General features: G+C 41.6%; 1 protein-coding gene across 1 annotated transcript in view; it reads left to right on the top strand.

The window, feature by feature from the left end:
* The first annotated feature begins 10,041 nt into the window (after positions 1-10,041).
* The window catches only part of dcbld2 (discoidin, CUB and LCCL domain containing 2), a 123,215-nt gene continuing 109,729 nt past the window's right edge, over positions 10,042-23,527 (top strand). Inside the window, exon 1 of the mRNA XM_043701145.2 lies at positions 10,042-10,262. Coding sequence (XP_043557080.2) covers positions 10,169-10,262 — 94 coding nt within the window. The 5' untranslated portion in view covers positions 10,042-10,168. The remainder of the gene's footprint in view (positions 10,263-23,527) is intronic.

The raw sequence follows: 23,527 nt of genomic DNA, 5'->3' as shown, positions 1-23,527 counted from the left end.
GAGGGACTGGAATGTTAAGATGTTTGTACTGTAGCAGACACAGGGAATGCACTCCTGAGAACAATGGTCTAACACTCGAATCTTCCGACAGAGGCTTATTGCAATGCATGTTTGCTGGTCTATTTAAAGCTCTCCAATTATCGACTGAATTGTTTCACTAATCCAGGGACTACTGGAAGTATTAAACATATTTATTCTCTCCTTGACATATATTACTTATTTCTTAGTATGACTTGCCGCTGATCTTTCACCCAACAATTGGTTTGTTCAGGTGTCAGCCTTGAGAATGATACCAATGACATTCAACCACAGAAAACATCACAGCTAAACCTGATCGTGTCCTCAATCAATATGCACATGCACACACACCTATAACAATGGTTATTGAATAGAAGCAGAAATGATCAGTTCATTTCTATGTCATTCTTTAGATTGTTTAATCATTAGCAAAGTTGGCCTCTATTGTTCATCCCTGCCAGTTTTGATGGTCATGAAACTACCAGATAGTTGGGAAGATCCCACTGGTTCACCAAAGTCCCTTTGAGAAGGAAATCTGCTGTCCTTATCTGCCCTCAACTGTAAGTAACTTCAGAGCCCCAGCAACATGATTGACTTTTAATGAATGACCTGGCAAACCTGTCCATTGTATTCAAGAAGGTGACTTACGAGCACCATCTCAATGGCAGTTAGGGATGTGTGACAAATTCTGCCTTAGCCATCAATGTTGACACCCTGTGCAGGAGATCATTAAAAAAAAGTGAAGAATTGGGCCTTTTTCTTGAATGACTGCTCAGTGTCCTTACAATGCTGTTAGCAAAGGTGCTCCAGGATTTTGGCCCAGTGAAGATGAAGGAATAGCAATATATTTCCATATCAGGAAAGTGAATGATTTTGATGGCAACTTGTGGATGATGATATTCCATGCACTTGTTGTCCTTATTCTTGTAGGAATGTTAAGGTAAAGGTTCCAGATAAATATTCTGGGGATTATGAGTTCAAATACCACCCCAACAGATGCTTGAAATTTGTTTTCAATAAAATCTGGAATTAAAAGATAACCTAATGTTGGGCAGATAATTCGCAGCACGGTGGCTCAGTGGTTAGCACTGCTGCCTCACAGCGCCAGGGACCTGGGTTCAATTCCAGCCTTGGGCGACTGTCTGTGTGGAGTTTACACATTCTCCCCGTGTCTGCATGGGTTTTCTCCGGGTGCTCTGGTTTCCTCCCACAGTCCAAAGATGTGCAGGTCAGGTAAATTGGTCATGCTAAATTGCCCATGGAGTTAGGTGCATTAGTTAGGGGGAATGGGTCTGGATGGGTTACTCTTCGAAGAGTGGGTGTGGATTAGTTGGGCTGAAGGGCCTGTTTCCACACTGTAGGGAATCTAATCTATATTGTTGATTGTCATTGTTCACTATTACCCTTTAGGGAATGAAATCTCTAAGATTACTTGGTCTGGCTTACATGTGACTTTACACCCACAATATTGTGGTTGCCTCTGAAATGGCCCAGTGAGCCACTCAGTTGGAAAACTGCTATGAAGTCTAAACAAGGGAATGAAATAGGAAGAACTATCTAACATTGACTGAGGCACCAAAAATGACAACAGCAGATATATGATCTTGCAAAGTTCTGCGTACCAACATTTGGGATATAGAATGCAGGGAAATAGATGGTGACATCTCGAAAAATGTCCATATAAGAGAGGAGGAAGTGCTGGATGTCTTGAAATGCATAAAGTGGATAAATCCTCAGAACCTGATCAGATGTACCCTAGAACTCTGTGGGAAGCTAAGGAAGTGACTGCTGGGCTTCTTACTGAAATATTTGTATCATCAATAGTCACAGGTGAGGTGCCGGAAGACTGGAGGTTGGCTAACGTGGTGCCACTGTTTAAGAAGGTGGTAAGGACAAGCCAGGGAAATAGAGACCAGTGAGCCTGATGTCAGTGATGGGCAAGTTGTTGAGGGAACCTTGAGGGACAGGATGTTCATTTATTTGGAAAGGCAAGGACTGATTAGGAATAGTCAACATGGCTTTGTGCATGGGAAATCATGTCTCACAAACTTGATTAAGTTTTTTGAGGATTGATGAGGGCAGAACGGTGGACATGATCTATATGGACTTCAGTAAGGCATTCGGCAAGGTTCCCCATGGGAGACTGATTAGCAAGGTTAGATCTCATGGAATACAAGGAGAACTAGCCATTTGGATACAGAACTGGCTCAAAGATAGAAGACAGAGGGTGGTAGTGGAGGGTTGTTTTTCAGACTAGAGGCCTGTGACCAGTGGAGTGCCGCAAAGATCGGTGTTGGGTCCTCTACTTTTTATCATTTATATACATGATTTGGATGTGAGCATAAGAGGTATAGTTACTGAGTTTGCACATGACATTACAATTGGAGGTGTAATGGACAGGGAAGAAGGTTATCTCAGATTACAACAGGATCTTGATTAGATGGGCTAATGAGCTGAGAAGTGGCAGATGGAGTTTACCTTAGATAAATGTGAGGTACTGCATTTTGGGAAAGCAAATCTTAGCAGGACTTATACACTTAATGGTAAGGTCCTGGGAAGTGTTGCTGAACAAAGAGACCTCAGAGTGCAGTTTCATAGCTCCTTGAAAGTAGAGTCACAGGTAGATAGGATAGTGAAGAAGGCATTTGGTATGCTTTCCTTTATTGGTCAGAGTATTGAGTACAGGAGTTGGGAGGTCATGTTGCAGCTGTACAGGACATTGGTTAGGCCACTGTTGGAATATTGCATGCAATTCTGGTCTCCTTCCTATTGGAAAGATGTTGTGAAACTTGAAAGGGTTCAGAAAAGATTTACAAGGATGTTGCCAGGTTTGGAGGATTTGAGCTATCGGGGGAGGCTGAACAAGCTGGAATTGTTTTCCCTGGAGCATCAGAGGCTGAGGGTTGACCTTACAGAGGTTTACAAAATTATGAGGGGCATGGATTGGATAAATAGACAAAGTCTTTTCCCTGGGGTGGGGGAGACTAGAACTAGAGGGCATAGGTTTAGGGTGAGAGGGGAAAGATATAAAAGGGACCTAAGGGGCAACTTTTTCACGCGGAGGATGGTGCATTTATAGAATGGGCTGCTAGAGGAAGTGGTGGAGGCTGGTACAATTGCAACATTTAAGAGGCATTTGGATGGGTATATGAATAAGAAGGATTTGGAGGGATATGGGCCGGGTGCTGGCAGGTGGGACTAGATTGGGTTGGGATATCTGGTCGGCATGGACGAGTTGGACCAAAGGATCTGTTTTCGTGCTGGACATCTCTATGACTCTATATGGGGGTTGTGGCAAGATTGGGAGAGCTACAAAACAGTCAAGTAAAAGCCTGACATTGACATACTCAACAAATCATATTTGAGGTGGCAGCGCAATGGTATGCAGTTAGGGGACAGCTGCCCTGGAGTCCTCAACATTGATACTAGATCATTACATCAAGCTCGGGGATCAAGCATGGATCAATGAAGTATGCAGGAGGGCCTGCCAAGAACAGCACCAGGCATAACTAAAAATGAAGTGTCTACCTGGAAAAGCTACAACATAGGTCTACATCTATGCCAAACTGTAGGAGTAGCATGCAATAGACAGGATTAAATGACCTGACAACTAACTGATTGGATGTAAGCTCTGCCACGTCACCATGAATTATGGTGAAAATTAAACAATAGGCAGGAGGTGGAGGCTCCACTAATATCTCCATCCTGAATGATCTGTGCAATAGACAAGGCTGATACACTCGCATCCATCTTCAGCCAGAAGTGATGAGCAGATAATTCATCTCAGCCTCCTCCTGAAGTTGCCAGCAGCACAGATGCCAGTATTTAACCAAGTTAAAAATCACACAACACCCGGTTATAGTCCAATACTCATGAGTCCTTAGATATAGAAGAGTCTGTGATCATATGCAACAATGCATGGCACTTTCCCCACACAAATACCAGGAAATGACCAATTTCAGCAAGACAGAATTTAATCATTGCCCCTTAACATTCAATGGCATTATCATCATTGAATTCTCCCACAATAAACAGCCTTGAGTTTAGCAATGGCTAGAAAGTGAACTAGGCTAGACATATAAAAGCTGAAAATGTGCTGCTGGAAAAGCGCAGCAGGTCAGGCAGCATCCAAGGAACAGGAGAATCGACGTTTCGGGCATAAGCCCTTCTTCAGGAATGAGGGAAGTGTATCCAGCAGGCTAAGATAAAAGGTAGGCAGGAGGGACTTGGGGGAGGGGCGTTGGAATTGCGATAGGTGGAGGGAGGTCAAGGTGAGGGTGATAGGCCGGAGTGGGGTGGGGGCGGAGAGGTCAGGAAGAAGATTGCAGGTTAGGAAGACGATGCTGAGTTCGAGGGATTTGACTGAGACAAGGTGGGGGGGGGTGTGGGAAATGAGGAAACTGGAGAAATCTGAGTTCATCCCTTGTGGTTGGAGGATTCCCAGGCAGAGATGAGGCGCTCTTCCTCCAACCGTCGTGTTGCCATGGTCTGGCGATGGAGGAGTCCAAGGACCTGCATGTTCATGGTGGAGTGGGAGGGGGAGTTAAAGTATTGGGCTACGGGGTGGTTGGGTTGGTTGGTCTGGGTGTCCCAGAGGTGTTCTCTGAAACGTTCTGCAAGTAGGCGGCCTGTAAGGTATATAAGAGGCTAGAAATACTGTATCCCCACTGCTTGTCCACACAATCTCGAAAGCACAAGTCAGAATGTGACAGAATACCCTCCACTTGCCTGGACAAATGTAACTCCAATAACATTCAAGAAGCTTGATACCATTGATGACAAAGCAGCCTGCCTGGTTTCATCCCCTGTCCTCCATCTTCAACGTCACTCTCTTCATCATCAACATACTGTGGCAGCAGTGTGTACTTCCTACAAGATGCATTCCAGAAGCTCACCAAAGATCTTTCGAGAGCACCATCTAAACCTGCAACCTCTTCCACCTCGAAGGATATAGACAGCAGATGCATAGGAACACTATCACCTGAATTTTCATAGAATCATAGAATCCCTACAGTATGGAAACAGGCCATTTGGCCCAATAAGTCCTCTGAAGAATATCCCTCCCAAACCCAATCCGAATCCCCTACATTTCTGTACATTTCTCATGACTAATGCACCTAACCTAAACATCCCTGAATACTATGGGCAATTCAGCATGGCCGATTCATCTAAGCTGCACATCTTTGGATTGTGGGAAGAAACCGGAGCACCCAGAGGAAACTCATGCAGACACAGGGAGAATATGCAAACTCCACACAGACAGTTGCCTGAGGGTGGAATCAAAACTGGGTCCCTGGTGCTGTGAGGCAACAGTGCTAATCACTGATCCACCGTGCCACCCTATGTTTTATACTTATGATGTAACCGTTCAGGATTAATTGTCACATTAAAGAAACATTGTGTGTTAATTTGCATTAAGCATTGTAAGCTGTGGATTTCCAACTTTCTCATGTCCAAGGACTGGTACAATGTAACCCACAATCTGACTGCATACTTCAAGAAAAGATGTAGATATGTAATCAGGATGCACTAGAGGGACCCTCATAGTACAAATCAAATGTAAGCATGCATTTCTTGGACATTCACTTTAATGATCCTGACTCCTGATCCTTCCCACTCGCATTTCCAATCTCTGACCTCCACAATTCCCAACATTTCCCTCCCCATTCTCAACACCAAACCCTGATCTCCTTCCCTCCTGAGCTCTATATTTCCTTAACACCACAGCCAATGTTGGTCTTCCCTGATCCAAATTGTGTGTCATGCCCCATAACCTCACCTACTACCAGTCCTAACCCCTTATCTCCCCATTGCCCAAAATCTCATCCCTGACCTCTCCACATCCAGTTCCAACCATCAATCATTGTGCGATATTGTCAAATGGATGATCACAAATCAACACCTGATTTACCTCTCTCCTGATTTTCGTTTCCATTAAAACCAATGGAAATAATGTTGAGACAGATGGAAAGCTGAGGACAGAAGGACATGCACTGAGGGTCATGCCTCCAATCAAGTTCTTGTAAAAGATATCATTATGGTGCTGAAACAGCTTGTACAATGTATGATCGGGTCAACTGGGGCACTACTCAACAATCAGATTTAGGTTTCTGTGTCCTGCATAACTTTGCTAATAATAGAATGCTCCAAGAGATACTGGAAGATGCAAGGTAATCAACATTTCTACTGAAAAAGATAAAGAGGAAAAGAAGAAAATGAAAGAGGTTTCATTTAATACAAAATTAGTTTGGAAGATGATTGGTGAGATTTTAATTATAAACACCATAATGATCCAAAAGAAGCACTCTCATGAACCACTCTATGTTTCACTAGTGTCAATAAGCTGGTCAAATCACAACTGCCTTCACAACGATATCTTCATCTTTGCCTTCAACTCTAAAAGTCTCATGTTGCCTCTCATCAATAAATGTATTTCAATGAAGCTTCAATGATTTAAGCCCACCATTCTAAATGTGTCTCCCTATTCTACAGCTGAAAATGTGTTGCTGGAAAAGCGCAGCAGGTCAGGCAGCATCCAAGGAGCAGGAGAATCGATGTTTCGGGCAAGAGCCCTTCATCAGGAATAAAGGGTGGAGACCCTTCAGGCTCTCTGCCTTTATTCCTGATGAAGGGCTTTTGCCCAAAACGTCAATTCTCCTGCTCCTTGGATGCTGCCTGACCTGCTGCACTTTTCCAGCAACACATTTTCAGCTCTGATCTCCAGCATCTGCAGTCCTCACTTTCTCCTGGAAGATCCTCCCTATTCTACAGTAATGTTTGCATCCCAGTACTTCCCCACAGTGAAACTGTAAGCTGCATGTTCTCTCTCATTTCCAGGCTTTCTAAATGCCATCAAACTGGGATGTGTAATTACTGTATTGAGTTGCTGTTTCTCAGAAGGGATGTGATGACTCACCTATGGAAAATGCTGCATTCTGCTGTGTGAGAAGATGTTTATATCAGGAGCTCATTCCTAACCAGCTGTTACTTCATTTCAGCAGTTGTATCGTGATGTTTACTTGACAATTTTCAGATCCAAGGTTGGTTGTTTCAAGTCAAATTTCCCTTGGTTGCCTCTGATTTACAATCAGCTGTGGAAACAAAGGAAAAGCAAGAAGGAAAAATTTCGCATTTAAATCAGCAATGGCAATCATTCCCTAATGAGTATGATTGTCCACCTTGGAAATTTTGTGTCACTGATCATGGGTTCTGTGTGTCCTCATGTGGCTAATGAACCTGACCCTAGAGCCACATCTCCAACCCCCCATTTGGCAGGTACTTCCAGAAGGTAAACTGGTCCTTTAGCCTCAAGATCGCCGGCATTCCATTGTCCATCTCCTTTTCCATAATTCCTCTTGAGGACGAGGCTTCTCAAAGAATTATGTACATTCACATTGGAGCTTCATGTTTCTGAGTACATTTTTCATCTGAACACATTCCTCATGCATTGACATTTATGTTGCATTTCTTGGAGGAAGTCTTCATGGAGCCTTTGAAATGCATCTTTTGTATTTCGCTCGTTCAAGTGCCTTCTTTCTGGTGAGCAAAGAAGATTTGCTTTGGCAATCGAAACCGGCTATCCTATGAACATGGCTAGCACAGAGGAGTTGGTTTTGGATGAACATGGTCTCTTTTGAACACTTAAGGATGAACCTTGTATTTAAGGCAAACACTCTTCTGATTCTTCTTTATGGCTCCAAAATTTGGACTACAAGTCAATACTACCTGAAGGACCTTGAGAAGTACCATCAACACTGCTTGAGAAGGATTAGCTGCATCAACTGGGATGACAGGCATACTAACATCAGTGTCCTTGAAGCAACCAACTGCATTTAAATATGGTAGTGCTAAATAAGCAAAACGTATTTTCATTTGGCTGACATTAATCCCATCTCTGTTCCATCTCCTAGACTAGGAAAATATACACTGGGGTGGAAAATCTGAAACTCAGAGTTGTGACCATCAAAAGAGTCATAAATTATGCTGAGACTCAAACATGCTGGTCTTACACTGTCACTTCAGGCCAAGTCTGTTGAGGTGAATAGTCAGAGTTGAGTTTTCTCAACTCTTGATTCTCAACCTTGGATGCTTCCTGACCTGCTGCGCTTTTCCAGCAATACATTTTCAGCTCTGATCTCCAGCATCTGCAGCCCTCACTTTCTCCTTGAGTTTTCTCTAGTCAGGAGTACTAACTTTTCTGTCCCTGGTCAAAATTATATTTACTTTCTCCATAGAAGGACATGCACAGGACGTGGCTTTTTGATGATTTTGGAGGAGACCCCAGACAAGTGCCTGTGCTCCCACTGTGCTCAACCAGACTCCCACTCACTTTTATCACCCTGAGTGGACCACTCTTCCTAATCTTATGTGCGGGTGAGTATCATAAATACAGATGGTGCTAACATATTGGTGCCCATCAATGGAGATCTGGCAGAAGGAAAGGGACCCCCGGCCTGGTAAAAAGGAAAGTTATTGTGACTAGCAGATCTGTCCAATGGCTCGAACAAAGAATTTGGGAATATACTATTAGCAGCTTATAGGAACATGCAATTGAATTCACACAGGCATGATGCCAATTCCTGCTATTGCTATTATTTCAGCGAGTACAATTTTAACATAAGTAGATTAAACAAAATTTTAAGCAATGTCACCAGCTCTATTAATCCAAAGAGTGTACAACCCACCCCTACCTTGCCTAATGCAACCATTGTGAAGGAAGCAGATAAAAAACTTTTGAATTAAAATTTAATTGGATTAACTTAGAAATATTAGTGATTTTACAGGAAGTAATCAATTTTATTATGCCTTTTAGAAAACAAAAGCTTTCCTGTATTACTCTGCAGCAACTATGGTCAATTGTAAACAGTAATTGAGAAAGAATTAGACTCTAAAGATATCTTCAGAAATGGCTTGGAAGTACCGGTGTTGGGCTGGGCTGGACAAAATTTAAAAATCACACAACACCAGGCTATAGTCTAACAAGTTTATTTGGAAGCACTAGCTTTCGGAGCGTTGCTCCTTCAGGTGCTTGTCCTGATGAAGGTGCAGCACTCCGAAAGCGATTGCTTCCAAATAAACCTATTAAACGATAACCTAGTGTTGTGTGATCTTTAGAAACGGTAATGGAAAATGCCAGAAATCCTCTGCAGTGGTGGCAGAATCTGCAGAGAGAGAGAGATAGAGTTAATATTTCACATTGTCGATGAAAATGTCATGGTTCTGAATCATTCTCTATTTCCTTCTCTACAAGTGCTGCCAGATTTATTGAGTATTTCTGTTTTTATTTCAGATTTCTAGCATCTCCAGTATTTTTCTTTTGTCTTTCCAAATATTACTTTGTTCGCATACAATGAGATGACACAGAGCATTCAGATCATGACTTTTCAAGATCTAGCATTATGTGTTACTAACAAATCAGCCTGTGTAAATTTTCTTCTCTCTAAGTATGGTGACTCATGTTGGGCTACAATGCTCAGCAAGCTTTTCCATGAGAGCAGCTTGCAAATAAAACCCATCCTTATCCAGATGTGCATTTTCCAGCAGCAGTGATTCGTGGAAATGGAAATGAGGATTCAGGCTGATTTATTTTTTGTAGCATGAGGGTACTGAGGCTGGTTCAAAAGCCATAATGCAACCAGCCCCCCCCCCCCATCCCCATCCCCACGTGGCATTGAGATTAAGAATATTTGCACTTTGTCCTTGAGTTTTCTCTTGGTATCACTGAACTCATTTGTCCCTCAATGCATGTGAATAAAAGCAATAAATAGAAATATTGTAATGAATTTTGGTTGTCCAAGCTAAGTTCAGGTGCAACCCAACTGCAGGAACATCTTGACTCAGTTCCCGAAGTGTTGGCGAGGGGGGTAAAGTCACTAATGGTGTTAGGGGGGGAGGGGGGAGATGCAGCTGAAAGAGGCTGGAAGGGAGTCAAGGGAGAGTACATAGAGCAGCCTTGCCCACCCAGGGGAATGTGTCCAACAGACAGGCTGCATTGTGGGATGAGCGGAAGCGGAGGAAGTGGTTGACCAGTCAGTGAATGTGGTTGAGAATTGGCTCTTAATCGCGACAGAGAGAGAGAGAGAGAAACAGAGAGCCGGAGTGCGATCGTTCAACAACTCCGCCACATTATGCCTTCCCTTCTCATCTCGGCATGGAGGCTGGGACGCTGAGAGGAAAAGCCATCAGAAAGCTCGGCATCTTTTTCTACTTGCTTACAGCATTAAGCAGCGCGATCGGACAGAAAGGTGGGTTACAGAGACGGCGGTAGCGGCAAACTCTGCGATTTCTCTCTCTCTTCACAGTAGTTTCTCTCTCGGTGGGGAGAGGGGCTTTCCATGCCTCTTGTTGAGTTAGTTTGTGCTCTTTAATAAATGTTTAGTTCGTTTGTACTTTTTCTCTCCCCTCGGGCCATAAAACAGCGAAGTGAAGGTTTTCTGGAGTAGTTCAGAGATTGAGTGGAAAGCTGGGGATGGGGGATGGGTTCCCATCAGGTTTCTGGTGAACATTTTAAAGAGGCAGTTTTTTTTCATACATGGCCTACAGACTAATTCTCCTTTTATAGGTGTTAAGCTTCGTGCCTAACCATAACATGAATGCTAAAGCCAGTCTCTTTTTGAATGTTGCAGTGTGTCAAAGTTTGCAGTTGTCATTGTCTTATTTAATGGTTCATTCGTGTTACTTTCTGAACTTTAGTTTGTAGTTGTGTTTGTAAGAGGTGTGTCTGAAGCCCCATGCTAAACTGAGATAATTTTGAAATTGATTTGGTAACATTGGAGAGGAGGAATAAAAACACATTTCCATGTTGGATACAAATAAATCCTTTAAATTTATTGTCAAGAATATGCAACCCGTATACAAACGTTGCCAATCATCTCTTGTTTGAGTTCTGCCATGAGTAATAGTTCAGGCTAGGTTTAGACCCAGTGGTTATAGATAAATAGTTCTGTTCTCCAGAACTAGGCTCATTGGCAGTGGGTGTCTAATCATTGATAATGTTATATCAACAGACACAAACTAGACACTATTTATCTTGGCAATTTTCAAAATGTAAAAAAAACATTTCTCATAGATGAAAAATCATCATATATTGTAGGCAGTCTTGAGTTAATTGAAATAGCAACAAGAGTGAAAGTTTGTCGTTTGCCTTCATGACTATAAATAACTGATTTAGAATTTGCATTGCTGCCATTTCTTCTGTTTAATCCAAGATGTCCAAGCTTCCCTGTAACCTCTAATCCTGTACACGTATGTGGGTGTTAGACATTGGTTTAGTCGTAGCATTGCCACTTCTGAGACTGAAGACCCTGAGACTGAAGACCCTGGGGTTTAAGTTTCAGTCCAAAGAATGGAAGGCAAAATTTAGGCTGACAGTTTGAGTGCATCCCTGAGGGAATGCTGCGCTGTCAGAGGTGTTGTGTTGCAAATGGAACATTAAATCAAGGACCCCATCTGTCTCCCTGGGTACTCCATTTTAAAACAAAATCCATGATGTTGTGTGAAGAACAACCATGAGGTGTTCTGGCCAATGTTTGCCTCTGAGTCAACACCATCAGTACAGATTATCTGATTATTATCACTGTTTGCTATGTACAAATTGATGGCTGCACTTCCTACAGTACAGCAGTAACCATGATCCAAAAATGATGGTTTCAGAGCACCTTACAACATCCCTGTAGTTTAGTGTATCTGATCTGAATGCAGATTTTTTTTTAAAAATAGTATCCTAGTTCAACTGCAGGTGCTTTTTTGATATTAATCATTTCAGATTCATGTGCTTCTCTCAGTTATGACACTGACTAGTAGCTTCACTTCAAAATACCATCTATGTCCTCAACCAGCTCTCTCTTCATACCACGGAAACATGGATCCACCACCCCCACTACCCCCACCAACACCTCCATTTCAGCCAGTGTAGTAAGCCAGAGCCAGTGCAACTGCTATCTCCTTGTTAGACCGATTATGCCGCAATCCACAGTAAATGCAAGTGCTGTAATGTTGCCTCCCCTGTTTGTGATCCTTTGCAATTAGCGTTAAGGTTAACCTGTACCATTTACAGTATGTCAGTATCCCAGTGCGAGATTAACCTTAGCTTTCATGATCACGAGCTTTACGACTGAAACTCAAGAACCCTTAAAATTCAATGAAACTGCCCCATTCAGCTGAAAGTCACAATAAAGTATAAGATTATTACCTACTTTTCAATAAATAATTTCCTCACAAAATAAGTCTGACATTTCAAATAAAAATGCAAAACAACTGCAACATGTTTGTTCAGAGCCACTACCATTAAAATGCAGATCCAGGATTATAAACTTAGTAAATGTTAAAATCAACCTGATCTATATTGTTCCTCCTGCCCCAATCACAATCCAGATCAAATTTGAGGTGTTCAGAATTACATGCATGCAGCTACCGTGTAGACAATCCTTAAAGACACATCAACAATTTCTGTCTATACTCGATTTTGAGGAAGTGACTCATAGCATTCCAATATATTCAATACTTAGAAATCTATACATGAAGTACGTTAACCACAAAATTCCTGGAACTAGTCATCACCTGTCATTAGTTAGACATCCCCAAGACAATTTAATTTCTGTGTTAATTTGTCTTGCCAGCTGTTGAAAGTATGTGATGGAAACAGTGTGGCAACCTCTACAGCGCATTTAGGATTGAAAGGAAGTGGGCAAACAATTGTATATCATCTTAAATAATCAGATTGTAGGATTGTGAAGTGAACATGAAAGTGTAAATTATGGTTGCAAAAGCATGGGGATAGAAAAAGATACTGTTTGTTTCTTGCTCTCTCTCGCTCGCTCTCTCAATCAAAAGTGAAAAAATATTTCAATGACCTCCAGCAATTTAAACCTAAATTAATGTGATTACACCCCATTTTGTAGTTTTGATCCCCTTACCTAATGAAAGATGTACTTACACTCCTTCTATGCTATCAGATGTGCACGGGTGATTCCTGCGATGACGTTTTTCATATGAGGAGAGATTGGGTCGACTGGGCCTGTATTTACTGGAGTTTAGAACAATGAGCAGGGGGTCTCATTGAAATCTAAAATTCTGATAGGGCTGGACAGACTGCTTGCAGGGATGATGTTTTGCCTGGGTAGGAGTTCCAGAACAAGGGCCCATAGTTTCAGAATATGCAATAGGCCTTTTGGACTGAGATGAGGAGAAATTTATTTGCACAATGAGTGGTGAACCCTCGGGATTTGTGGAGGCCAAGTCACTGAATATATATATATAATAAGGAGGAAATAGATTCCTCGAGGCTAAAGGTGGCAAAATGTTCGAGAGAGAAAGTGGGATGGTGGCGTTGAGAGACAGTCAGCTATGATCATATTGAAAGGCAGAGCAGACTCCTCCTCCTCGTTTCTCTGTCACACAGTTGTACAGCACCGAAAAGGATTCTTCGTCCAACTTGTCCACGCCAACCAGATATTCTAAACTAATCTAGTCCCATTTGCAAGCATTCGACCCAGATCCCACTAAACCCTTCCTATTCATATACCCATCCAGATTTCTTTTAACTGTTGTAATTGTACCAGCCTCTACCGCTTCCTCTGGCAGCTCATTCCATTTCAGCACCATCCCCTGCGTGAAAATGTTGCCCCTTTGGTCCCTTTTAAATCTTATCTCTCTCACCTTAAACCTGTGCCCTCCAGTTTTGAAAATGTGTTGCTGGAAAAGCGCAGCAGGTCAGGCAGCATTCAAGGAGCAGGAGAATCAGGAAGAAAGGCTCGTGCCCGAAACGTCGATTCTCCTGCTCCTTGGATGCTGCCTGACCTGCTGTGCTTTTCCAGCAACACATTTTCAGCTCTGATCTCCAGCATCTGCAGTCCTCACTTTCTCCCCTCCAGTTTTGGACAGTCACACCACAGGGAATAGACTTTGGCTATTCACTATACATTCCCCCCCACTCCATGATTTTATAAACCTCTATAAGGTCACCCCTCCGCTTCCAACACTCCAGGGAAAATAACCCCAGCCTATTCAGATTCTCCCTATACTCAAACCCTCCAACCCTGGAAACATCCTTGTAAACCTTTTCTGAACCATTTCAAGTTTCACAACATCCTTCCTATAGCTGGGAGAACAGAATTATATGCAATATTCCACAAGTGGCCTAACCACAGCCGCAACACGACTTGCCAACTCCAAATTCAGTGCACTGACCAATAAAGGCCGCCTTCAGTATTCCATCTGCCTGGGACTCTACTTTCAAGGAACTATAAATCTGCATTCCAAAGTCGCTTTGTTCAGAAACACTCCCCAGGAACTTGCCATTAAGTGTATAAGTCTTGCTTTGATTTGTGCTACCAAAATGCAGCACCTCTGTTGGAATTAATTTTCTGTCCGGGAGATTGGTTGAAAATAATTAAGACTTATCAGGTAATTAAAAAGTTGCTTAGACTGAAATGTCATGAATGATCTGTCTGTGAATAATCTACTGTGCAAGGCCAGCAACTTCACACGACTTAAGAATTTAATTGGACAGCCAGACCACATGATACTCTTAGTGAAGCAAGTATGGAGTGCCACATCATGGGCTGCAATTTTTCAATTTCTGTGTTTAATTGCTCATTCGCCTTTGCCTGAAGTTACTGTGATGTTTGTGGTTAAATAGTGCAGAGTACACATGGCCTTACCATTATTTTAAGTGTTTGGGCCATAATTACCTACAAACAACATTGATCTCCTCAGCAAATTTATAACACATTCTCTAACAAAAGGCAGTACTGAAGAAGGGCCACTGGACTGGAAATGTTAACTGCTTTCTCTCCATAGATGCTGCCATACCTGCTGAGTTTTTTCCTGTAATGTTTTTGTTTCTGATCTCCAGCATCTGCAGTTCTTTTTTGTTTTTTGTACAATGCATCCTCTCTCACTTCAATAATATGTCACTTCACATCTCCTCTGATTACCTGTATGGGTGGCATGGTGGCACAGTGGTTAGCACTACTGCCTCATAGCACCAGAGACCTGGGTTCAATTCCCACCTCAGGCAACTGACTGTGTGGAGTTTGCACATTCTCCCCGTGTCTGCGTGGGTTTCCTCCAGGTGCTCCGGTTTCCTCCCACAGTCACAAAGATGTGCAGGTCAGGTGAATTGGCCATGCTAAATTGTCCGTAGTGTTAGGTGAAGGGGTAACTGTAGGAGTATGGGTGGGTTGTGCTTTGGCGGGTCGTTGTGGACTTGTTGGGCCGAAGGGCCTGTTTCCACACTGGAAAGTAATCTAATCTGATCTAATGTTTTCTGCGTGGAGGATTAGTGTATAAATAAAAATTGTATAACCATCACATTCTTGATGTATGCTGTTACAGATGGAAAATAATTTTGAAAGAAAGCAAATGAAAGGCAGACATTTCAGACTGGGATTCTCTGACTTGGAGCCTGAAATCTATAAGCAGCCACAGGGACCACTTGAGCAGTTGCTTTAATGTGACAGACAACATTTATGATAAATACCAATGGCCTTGTCCCAGATTACAGACTAGCAAAATCAATACTACAAACATTTTGTTGGTCAAATCATTGCAATCAAAAATGAGCAGGATTGATTGAGTTGGTATGTGTGTGGCGGTGGTTAGATGTGAGTGGCTGTTTTTTGATTGACGTGCCAGTGGTACATTGGTCTGTTGGATGATATTGCAAAGTCTTTTGTCCGCTTTGAGATAAATTAGGACCTGATTCATTCTTCATCTCCTGAGCTGGTAGTTGACAAGCAGATAATTGTACAGGGAGCAAAAAGGAAGTTGAATTATTTTTCCTACTAGTTGATGGTGCCTACTGTGAAGAGCAGGGTAAAATCAGAAAACTGCAACACTAGTTTCCAATGAACTGATCAAAAAGACCATAAGACATAGGAGCCGAGATTAGGCCATTGAGTCTGCTCTGCCATTCAGTCATGGCTGATAAGTTTCTTGACCCCATTCCTCCGCTTTCTCCCTGTAAACCTTGATCCCTTGATGCTCAAGAACCTATCTATCTCTGTTTTAAATATACTGGATAATGTGACCACATTGACAAGTATTATAGATTTATATGTATACAGGAGCAACGAGGACTCATTAACACAGAATATAAAATAGACCTGTAATTTCTGTAATAAATTAAGTTGAATTTTTGTTGGTTAATTTGCAATGTAGTATATATTAAATTAGAGGAAGCTAGATCATTGTAGTCTTTTTTTAAAATTTATAACATTGAATCCGATACTGAGCCATTTGGCTCATTGAGATTATTAAACATGTCAAATTTGAGGAGTATACATTGTGTTTAATGTGACAAAAAAAATGTTAACTTGTTTCTTTAAGCATTCCAACTCTTTGCAGTTATAAATAAGTTTTACTCCAATTTTCTCCAGAAGAAGAGAATCATCAGTGGGATGAAATAAATCTTTGATCAAATCAGTTGGATATGGAAGAGCAATAAAAGGCTTTGAGTAACCAGTAGAATGGTTTTGGGAAACTCATGAAATACCTGCAGGCTGACAGGTTGCTCTACTTGTCAACTGATCAAAGCTGAACAACACACTGTCACATTTCACTTAATGCTGGAAAATGTCCCAAGCTGACTCTGGCTGGTGTTATGAATTGATCAAGTGCTCTGTTTCCAGTATTGCTTCAGATTGCTGGGAGTATACTTGGCATCGAGGATAGTGGCGAATATCTTGACCCCAGCATATTAGACAATCCCATTCCTCAGTGCCAAAATGCAAGTTTCTGGCTATACTTGGCATCTAAGTTGACCTGTAATTTTCAACAGTTTTTGTCAGTAAGTCCCATATGGCTTCTTAACCACCCTTATTAGCCTGTCCTGGTGCCTTCGGGGATTTGTGGAAAGCACTCCAATACGACACAGTGGATAATTAGGATATAGAATGCATTGCCTGGAAATATGTTGGAGGCAGGTTGACTTGAGGCATTCAAAATGACACTGAATAATTAACTCAGTACAAATAAGTTGTATGAATAGGGGTGGGCGGAACCTGGTGGTTACCTGTGTCAATGAGACTCCTTTTGAAGAGCCAGTCCAGTTGTGCTGGGCAAAATGGCCTCCTCCGCTGTAAGACTTCTGTGATTGTTTGTTGGGCTGTAATTATTGAAGAAGCAGGGAGGAATGAGGTGTTGGAGGAATCTGAGTGAACAAAAACAATGATAATGTCAAAATCAATGCATTGCTTAATGGGAGCCGCTGTAGATCAAAGAACATGGCCGTTATGTGTGGTTTAAGAAAATTACTTGGGATTGAATACAGAGACCTGACAAAAATGCATTGGATTAGTCAAGTCAAGAGCTGAAAAAGGCATGAATAAGGGTTTCAGCAGGTGATGAGCTTAGATCTAGACCAGGTTGGGCAACTTTGCGGAGATAGAAATAGGCAGTTCTTCGTGATGATACGCAGATACGGTTAGGCTGAATTTAGGATCACTGACACGAAGGTTGCTTTAGTTTCAGGCTATTACCCTGGAGTCAGGTTGAGCAAATAACTGGAGAACTGAGTTTGGAGCCAAGACTGAAAACAGTAGCATGTTGATCTTTCCAATATTTATTTGGATGAAATCTCTGCTAATCAAGTACTCGATTGGAAAGGTGTCTGATAATTTAGAGACTGTGCAGGAGTCGAGAGATACTGGTGCTGTCGTCAACATACAGTTGAAAGTTGTCTTTGTGCTTGCATATGATGACAACAAAGGCAGCATCAAGATGAGAAATAGAAGGGCCACCATGGATTAATATTTGGGAGACCCTAGAGATTACAGCTTGGGTACTGAAAGAGAAGCCATTGCTATAATTAGGTAGATAGAAACAGATGGGTGCTGTCCCATTCCTCTGAAAACTGGTGGAGAACTGTTGCACAGAATTGTACAGGACTAGGAGAGGATAGTGGGGCAGTCGGGTGAGGAAGAAGAAGCACTGTAATTCATTGCTCTCATAGTCACTTGGGTGTCACTTTACAAATGTGTGCACTGTTCTTGTTCTGTGTCAAGGCAGAAATCTGATTAGTGATCAGACATGGAGTTTTTGGAAAGACTGGTGTGCAATTTGGAAGCTTCAGTACATTCAAAGGTTTTGCAGGGGACAGGGAGGAAGTTTAGAGAGTTTACAAGGACAAAGGTAAATGATTATTTGTGACGGTATCAGCTGCTTTTGGGGTAGGAATGAAGTTGGGTGGTCAGTTTAGTGGGCGTAGTGTCGAGGGAGAAGGCTCTGTCTCTTATTGACATGGTGAGCTCAAAGAAGGGATGAGGGAAGATGAGAGAGGTTTTTTTAGAAAAAGCAAAAAAGTTCAAGGTTGGCGAAGGAGGGGTACCTCCTTCGAGAAAGTTTGGTCAGGTGGGTTCAGAGAGGAAGTGAAGTGATCTGATCATCTCAATTGTGAGGCCAAAGATGTCCATGTCCTTGCACTTGTTGTCAAGATGAGAAATGGTATGCACAAAGGAAAGGAATTTAACAAGATGACTTAGAATGGAGAAAAGAAGACAAAGATTTTCTTGGCATTTGGAGATGATCCTGGAATAGAGTGGTTCCACTTAAATATTTGCTGAACATAAGTGAAAATTTCTAAAAGTCACAACCATTCAGCTTTTATTTTTTTTCTAATTATAAATGTACTCCTTACCTTAATGCTTAAATTCAATTTACTACCAAATGGAAAATGTGCCTTTTGGATAGAGGGAGGATTGCTTTGTGAAGTTTTTTATTAAAAGGCAAGGAAAGTGCTGTGCTAGGTATTCTCTCTCCATCTGCTCTGTTTGCATTGATTGCAGGCTTTATTTAAAATGCAAAAACATTAAAATGTAATCATGCACAGATGCTTCAGCCTTTTTGATGTTTTATTTCTTAGATATTTAAATGCTCAGAACTTTATAAAACAGCTTGATGCATTTTTTCTTAAAATCTTTTATATGAAAACGCTACTAATTTTGAAAGCAAATTTTAAATACAACCTAATTGGGGAAATGATTTTGTTTTCTTTAGAACTAACTTGCAGATATGATACATTTTGTGAATCAATATATTTCTCTACTTTTGGGGATTTTTGTTTGGTTCTTAGCTTTTAACTCAATCCATTATTTTTAAACTGCTGTGGCTCATACAGCTTTTCATGGTATTGACCATTCAACAAAGTGATTAAAATTGTATAATGTCTAATAGTGGTGAAATGACATTAATGTTTTGCAGAATTGTCTGGTGCTTCTGAAAGAATAGTTCACAGTATATTGAAATGGAAGTGTGTTCTTAATGTTCAGGTTTTATACACTGCAGGTTATGGTGGTTGCAGTTCAGAAAATGTACTTTTACTTTTGATATCTTGGTTGATGTCATGGAGCTGGTTTAGTCACTTTTGGTTTGAGATTGTAAAAACATGTCTTACATTTACACAGTCAAAGCATAATTCTGTATATATTGGAAATCAGTGTTAAAACAAAACGGCGAAAGAAACTCAGCAGTTTAGGCAGCATCTTTGTAGAGAGGGTGCATCTGTGTATTTCTATAGTACCTCACATAACTTCAGGACATCGCAAAATACCTTCCAGTTAATGAAGTATTCCTGTTATGCAATTGGGCATGTGCAAGTTTTACTTACTCCAGAAACATTATGCTTAACAAATTATGAAAGCAGAAAATATATAGCAATTTCTGATTTTATTTCTCATTTCCAGGATCTGCAACAAACTCAGAAATTGCTGGTAAAACTCTGGTCTGGCTGCATTTTGGAGAGAAAGCAGAGTTAACATTTTGGGTCCGGTGACCCTTCTTCAGAACAGATCTGCAACATCTTGCTTTTATGTCTGTCTGGAGTTTGTTGGGCATGACTTGGGTGGAGTGGTAGTGCGTACCTTTTTAGGGCTTTCATGGAGTTTAGTATACCCATTGTACTTTATGGAGTCTGATAAACCGAGTCTCCTAAAGGACTAGGAGAAAGTGAGGATTGCAGATGCTGGAGATCACAGCTGAAAAATGTGTTGCTGGAAAAGCACAGCAGGTCAGGCAGCATCCAAGGAGCAGGAGAATCGACGTTTTGGGCATAAGCCCTTCTTCAGGACTGACAGTGATAATCTGCAGTGACGTAGAAAGAACTAACGTAGACTCGTGATGTGAAAATCTTGGAGAAAAGAGTATGGGAAGTGGCTCGCATAAGGGAGTGTTCTTATAACAGTAAATATGTTAAAATTATTGTTTACAGCCAGCAGTCTGAGAATTATTTGAAACTATTCCAACCTGATAAAGATGGTTTCAACAGCTGAGTAGCGAATGATTCCGAACATCGTGCAATCATCCACGAGCATCCTCACTTCTGACCTGAAGATGGAGGGAAGGTCACACCCAAATATTGAATTTGCTTACAACACAGTAAAACCAATACTGGAAACAATCAAATCTGTGGCACACACATTGCTGGATTCATTCAGCAGTGCAGCAAGATTATCGTTCTTTTGTGCAACTTCTGTTGTATTTTCTATTTTCATTTTGATGTGGACATGAGTATACAACTCCACTGGATCCTTGTTCTTAAACACTTAGCTCACAAGTAGCCAAGTGAAGTATTACTGGGTATGGAAGTTGATAGATGGGAATGTATGAAATATTCACTTCAGAAAAATTATATAAATTACCCTGCATTAGAATAAGACACTTCAAATTAGCATTTGTTTTGGGAGTATAATACAATATTAACTGTTGAACTTTTAAATTTGATTGAAAATTACTTGAAGTTGGCTCCACCCTTCTCCAACTGTCACTTTATCGAGGCAAAGAGAATTTTTATTTGGGAATGTAGTCCCTGATTGAGACTATCACTACGATCAGCTGGAGGAAATTTTAGGCGCAAAAGCACAACCCTTTGAGTCTTCCCTCATAAATTGGATGGAGCATGTATAAGTGAACAATGAAAGTAGTATCTCAAGGGATTAAAACTGTGCAGTGGTTATTTAATCCTAATTAAGTGCATCATTAATTAAATGAAGATTTAATGCTACTGCTACTGCTGTTGGGTGGCAGTAACTAATGTACTGTGTTTAGCAATTAATAGGTATCAGGAGTTGATAAGTGGTTACTTTTGAGACTTAAATCTCTCGATGTAGAAGCTTTCTCAAGAGACTGAAGATGGTAAAGGTGACAAAGTTTCACTGTTGCTTGTTTAGAAGAAAGCAAGATTGAAATAATAATATTCTGCACTTCCTGGAGAAGATGCTGGTGAGCTGCTATCTTGAACCTATGCAGGTTCAAGTGCTGTTAAGAAAGTAAGGTCCTGCATTTGGACATCATTGGTATTGAAGGAATGGTGATGTAGTTCCAAGTTAACGTGGTGTGTGACTTGGAGGGGAATGTGCAGGTGTTGATTATTCACGTGCATCTGCTGCCCTTGTCCGAGGTGGTACTGGTCACCAATTCTCAAGGTACCATCAAAGGGACATCACAGTATTATTGCGTGCATCTTGTAGATGGTACACACTGCTGTCAGTGTGCCTTAGTGATGAAGGGATTGAGTGTTGAAAGTGTTGGATGAAGTGCCAGTCAAGGAAGGTGTTTTGGTCTGAATAATATCAAGCTTCTTAAGTGTTATTGTACTCTGTTGCACTCCTAATGCAATGCCTTGTAGATGATGGACAGACAATGAAGAGGCAAGGGGTGAGTTACTGTCTGTAGAATTCCTAGTTTCTGACCTGTATTTGTAGCCAGAGTATTTAAACAGCTCTCTCATTTCACTGTGTGGTTAAAGGTAGCCCTCAGGATGTTGGTCATGGGGATTTGTTGAGGGTAGTGCCTTTGTACATTGTGGAGTCATGTTTAGATTCTCTCTTGCTGGAAGTGGTCATTGTCTGCCACATGGCTCAAATGTTACTTGCCACTTCTCAGCTTGGACCTGAGTATTGTCTAGGTCTTACTGCATGTTGTCATAGGCTGCTTTGGTATGGATATGGTATGCAAGAGTGCATGGTGGTAGTGTCACTGGACTAGTAATCCAGAACCCAAGACTAATGTTTGGAGGGCATTAGTTTAAATTCCATTGTGGTAGATGGTGAAATTTGGAATCAATGGAAAAAACATCAGGAAATAATAAAAAAACTAATCTAACAGTCACCATGAATCCGTTGTTTATGAAAGCCCATCTGTTTTCCTAGTGTCCTTTAGGGGAGGAAATCTGACTTCCTTACCTGGTCTGGCCTACCTGTGACTCCAGATTCACAGCAATGTTGTTGATTCTTAACTGCCCTCTGGGCAATAAATGCTGGGCAATAAATGCTGGCAAAAAAACTCAATGTACATCATCACAGAAAGTGGTGCAATGACGCATGAAGCTTCTCTCTGTTGTGCTCTTGTGGCAAGACGAAGCTATAGTTTGATGTTTTTTGGGAACTTTATCTCGGCAGACCCTAAGTGTTCTTTTATAACATCAGCATGACTTTCGAAAAGGGTTTCCCATGAGTCTTCCAAAACATTGCAAATTATTTTTTTGCCAAGTGTATTCTCTTTGGCAAATTTGGTTCTGATTGATGGAGAAACATATTTTATCCTTAGGGCACTCTTAAATGGGCCACAGATTGGACCAAGCTCCTATTGGGACTTCTTGGGAACTTATTATTGACAGCGTTGGGCTGAGAGGGTTGTAGGCAGACACTGAGTGTGCTGGGGCACACCACAATTCTGAACAGCTTTGTGGCTTTAAATCTCAGGACTGTAGCAATTTCTCAGGAAAAATGCAGGTTGTTGGAGAGGGAGCAGAAGTCACCAGTAATAGGCAGGCTTGTTGTGTAGAGCCTACAACAACAGCTGAAAAATGTAAAAGTTAATTTGTTAGACAGCTCTTTGACTGGCCTGCCAGCTGTAGTGGTGAGCAAAGGGTGCAATAGTTCATTCATCTGCAGCTGAAGTACTCTTCTACGTGTACTTTTCATCGCCAGATCTGCCCATTCCCCGAGTAGCCCCCTGTTTTACCCTCTCTGTATTTATTCCCATTTAAAGTCTCTGTCTTTTTGGTTTACTTGCACCAAATCCTGTTTCCTCATTTCCTGCTGTGCTACCTGATATTTATTGATCCCCAATTTGTCATGCTTCCACTTTAAACGTTTCACCCCTCTCCTCATGGTCCTGTCCTGCCACAGCAGTAATCTCAGCCAGCCCTAGAAGTGAGATCTTTTGCACTTCTCCAATTCTTCGCACAACCGTGATTTTGCCATGCCACCATTGACAGCTGAGCTTTAACCTACAAGGTCTAAACCCTGGAATTCCCCATCCCACCCTACCCCCCCCCCCACCCTACCCCCCCCCCCACCCTACCCCCCCCCCCCCCCCCCCCCCCCAATCACTCAGTCACTATCGCTCTCTTCTTTAAGTCACACCTTAAAAGATATGCCTTTTGGGTTAGCTTTTTTCTATGTGGTCTAATGTCTCTTTATGTAGCTTGGTGTCCAATTTTATTTGATAAGCGCTCTTGTAAGGTACCTTAAGACATTTTAAGATTAATGACTGACAAAATGTTGTTGGT

Source organism: Chiloscyllium plagiosum, unplaced genomic scaffold, assembly GCF_037043375.1.
Source record: "Chiloscyllium plagiosum isolate Xiang-an unplaced genomic scaffold, Cpla_swu_hap1 HiC_scaffold_12, whole genome shotgun sequence".
NCBI lineage: Eukaryota > Metazoa > Chordata > Chondrichthyes > Orectolobiformes > Hemiscylliidae > Chiloscyllium > Chiloscyllium plagiosum.
Note: the sequence above shows the minus strand (reverse complement) of the source record. Positions and strands in the feature narration are given on the sequence as shown.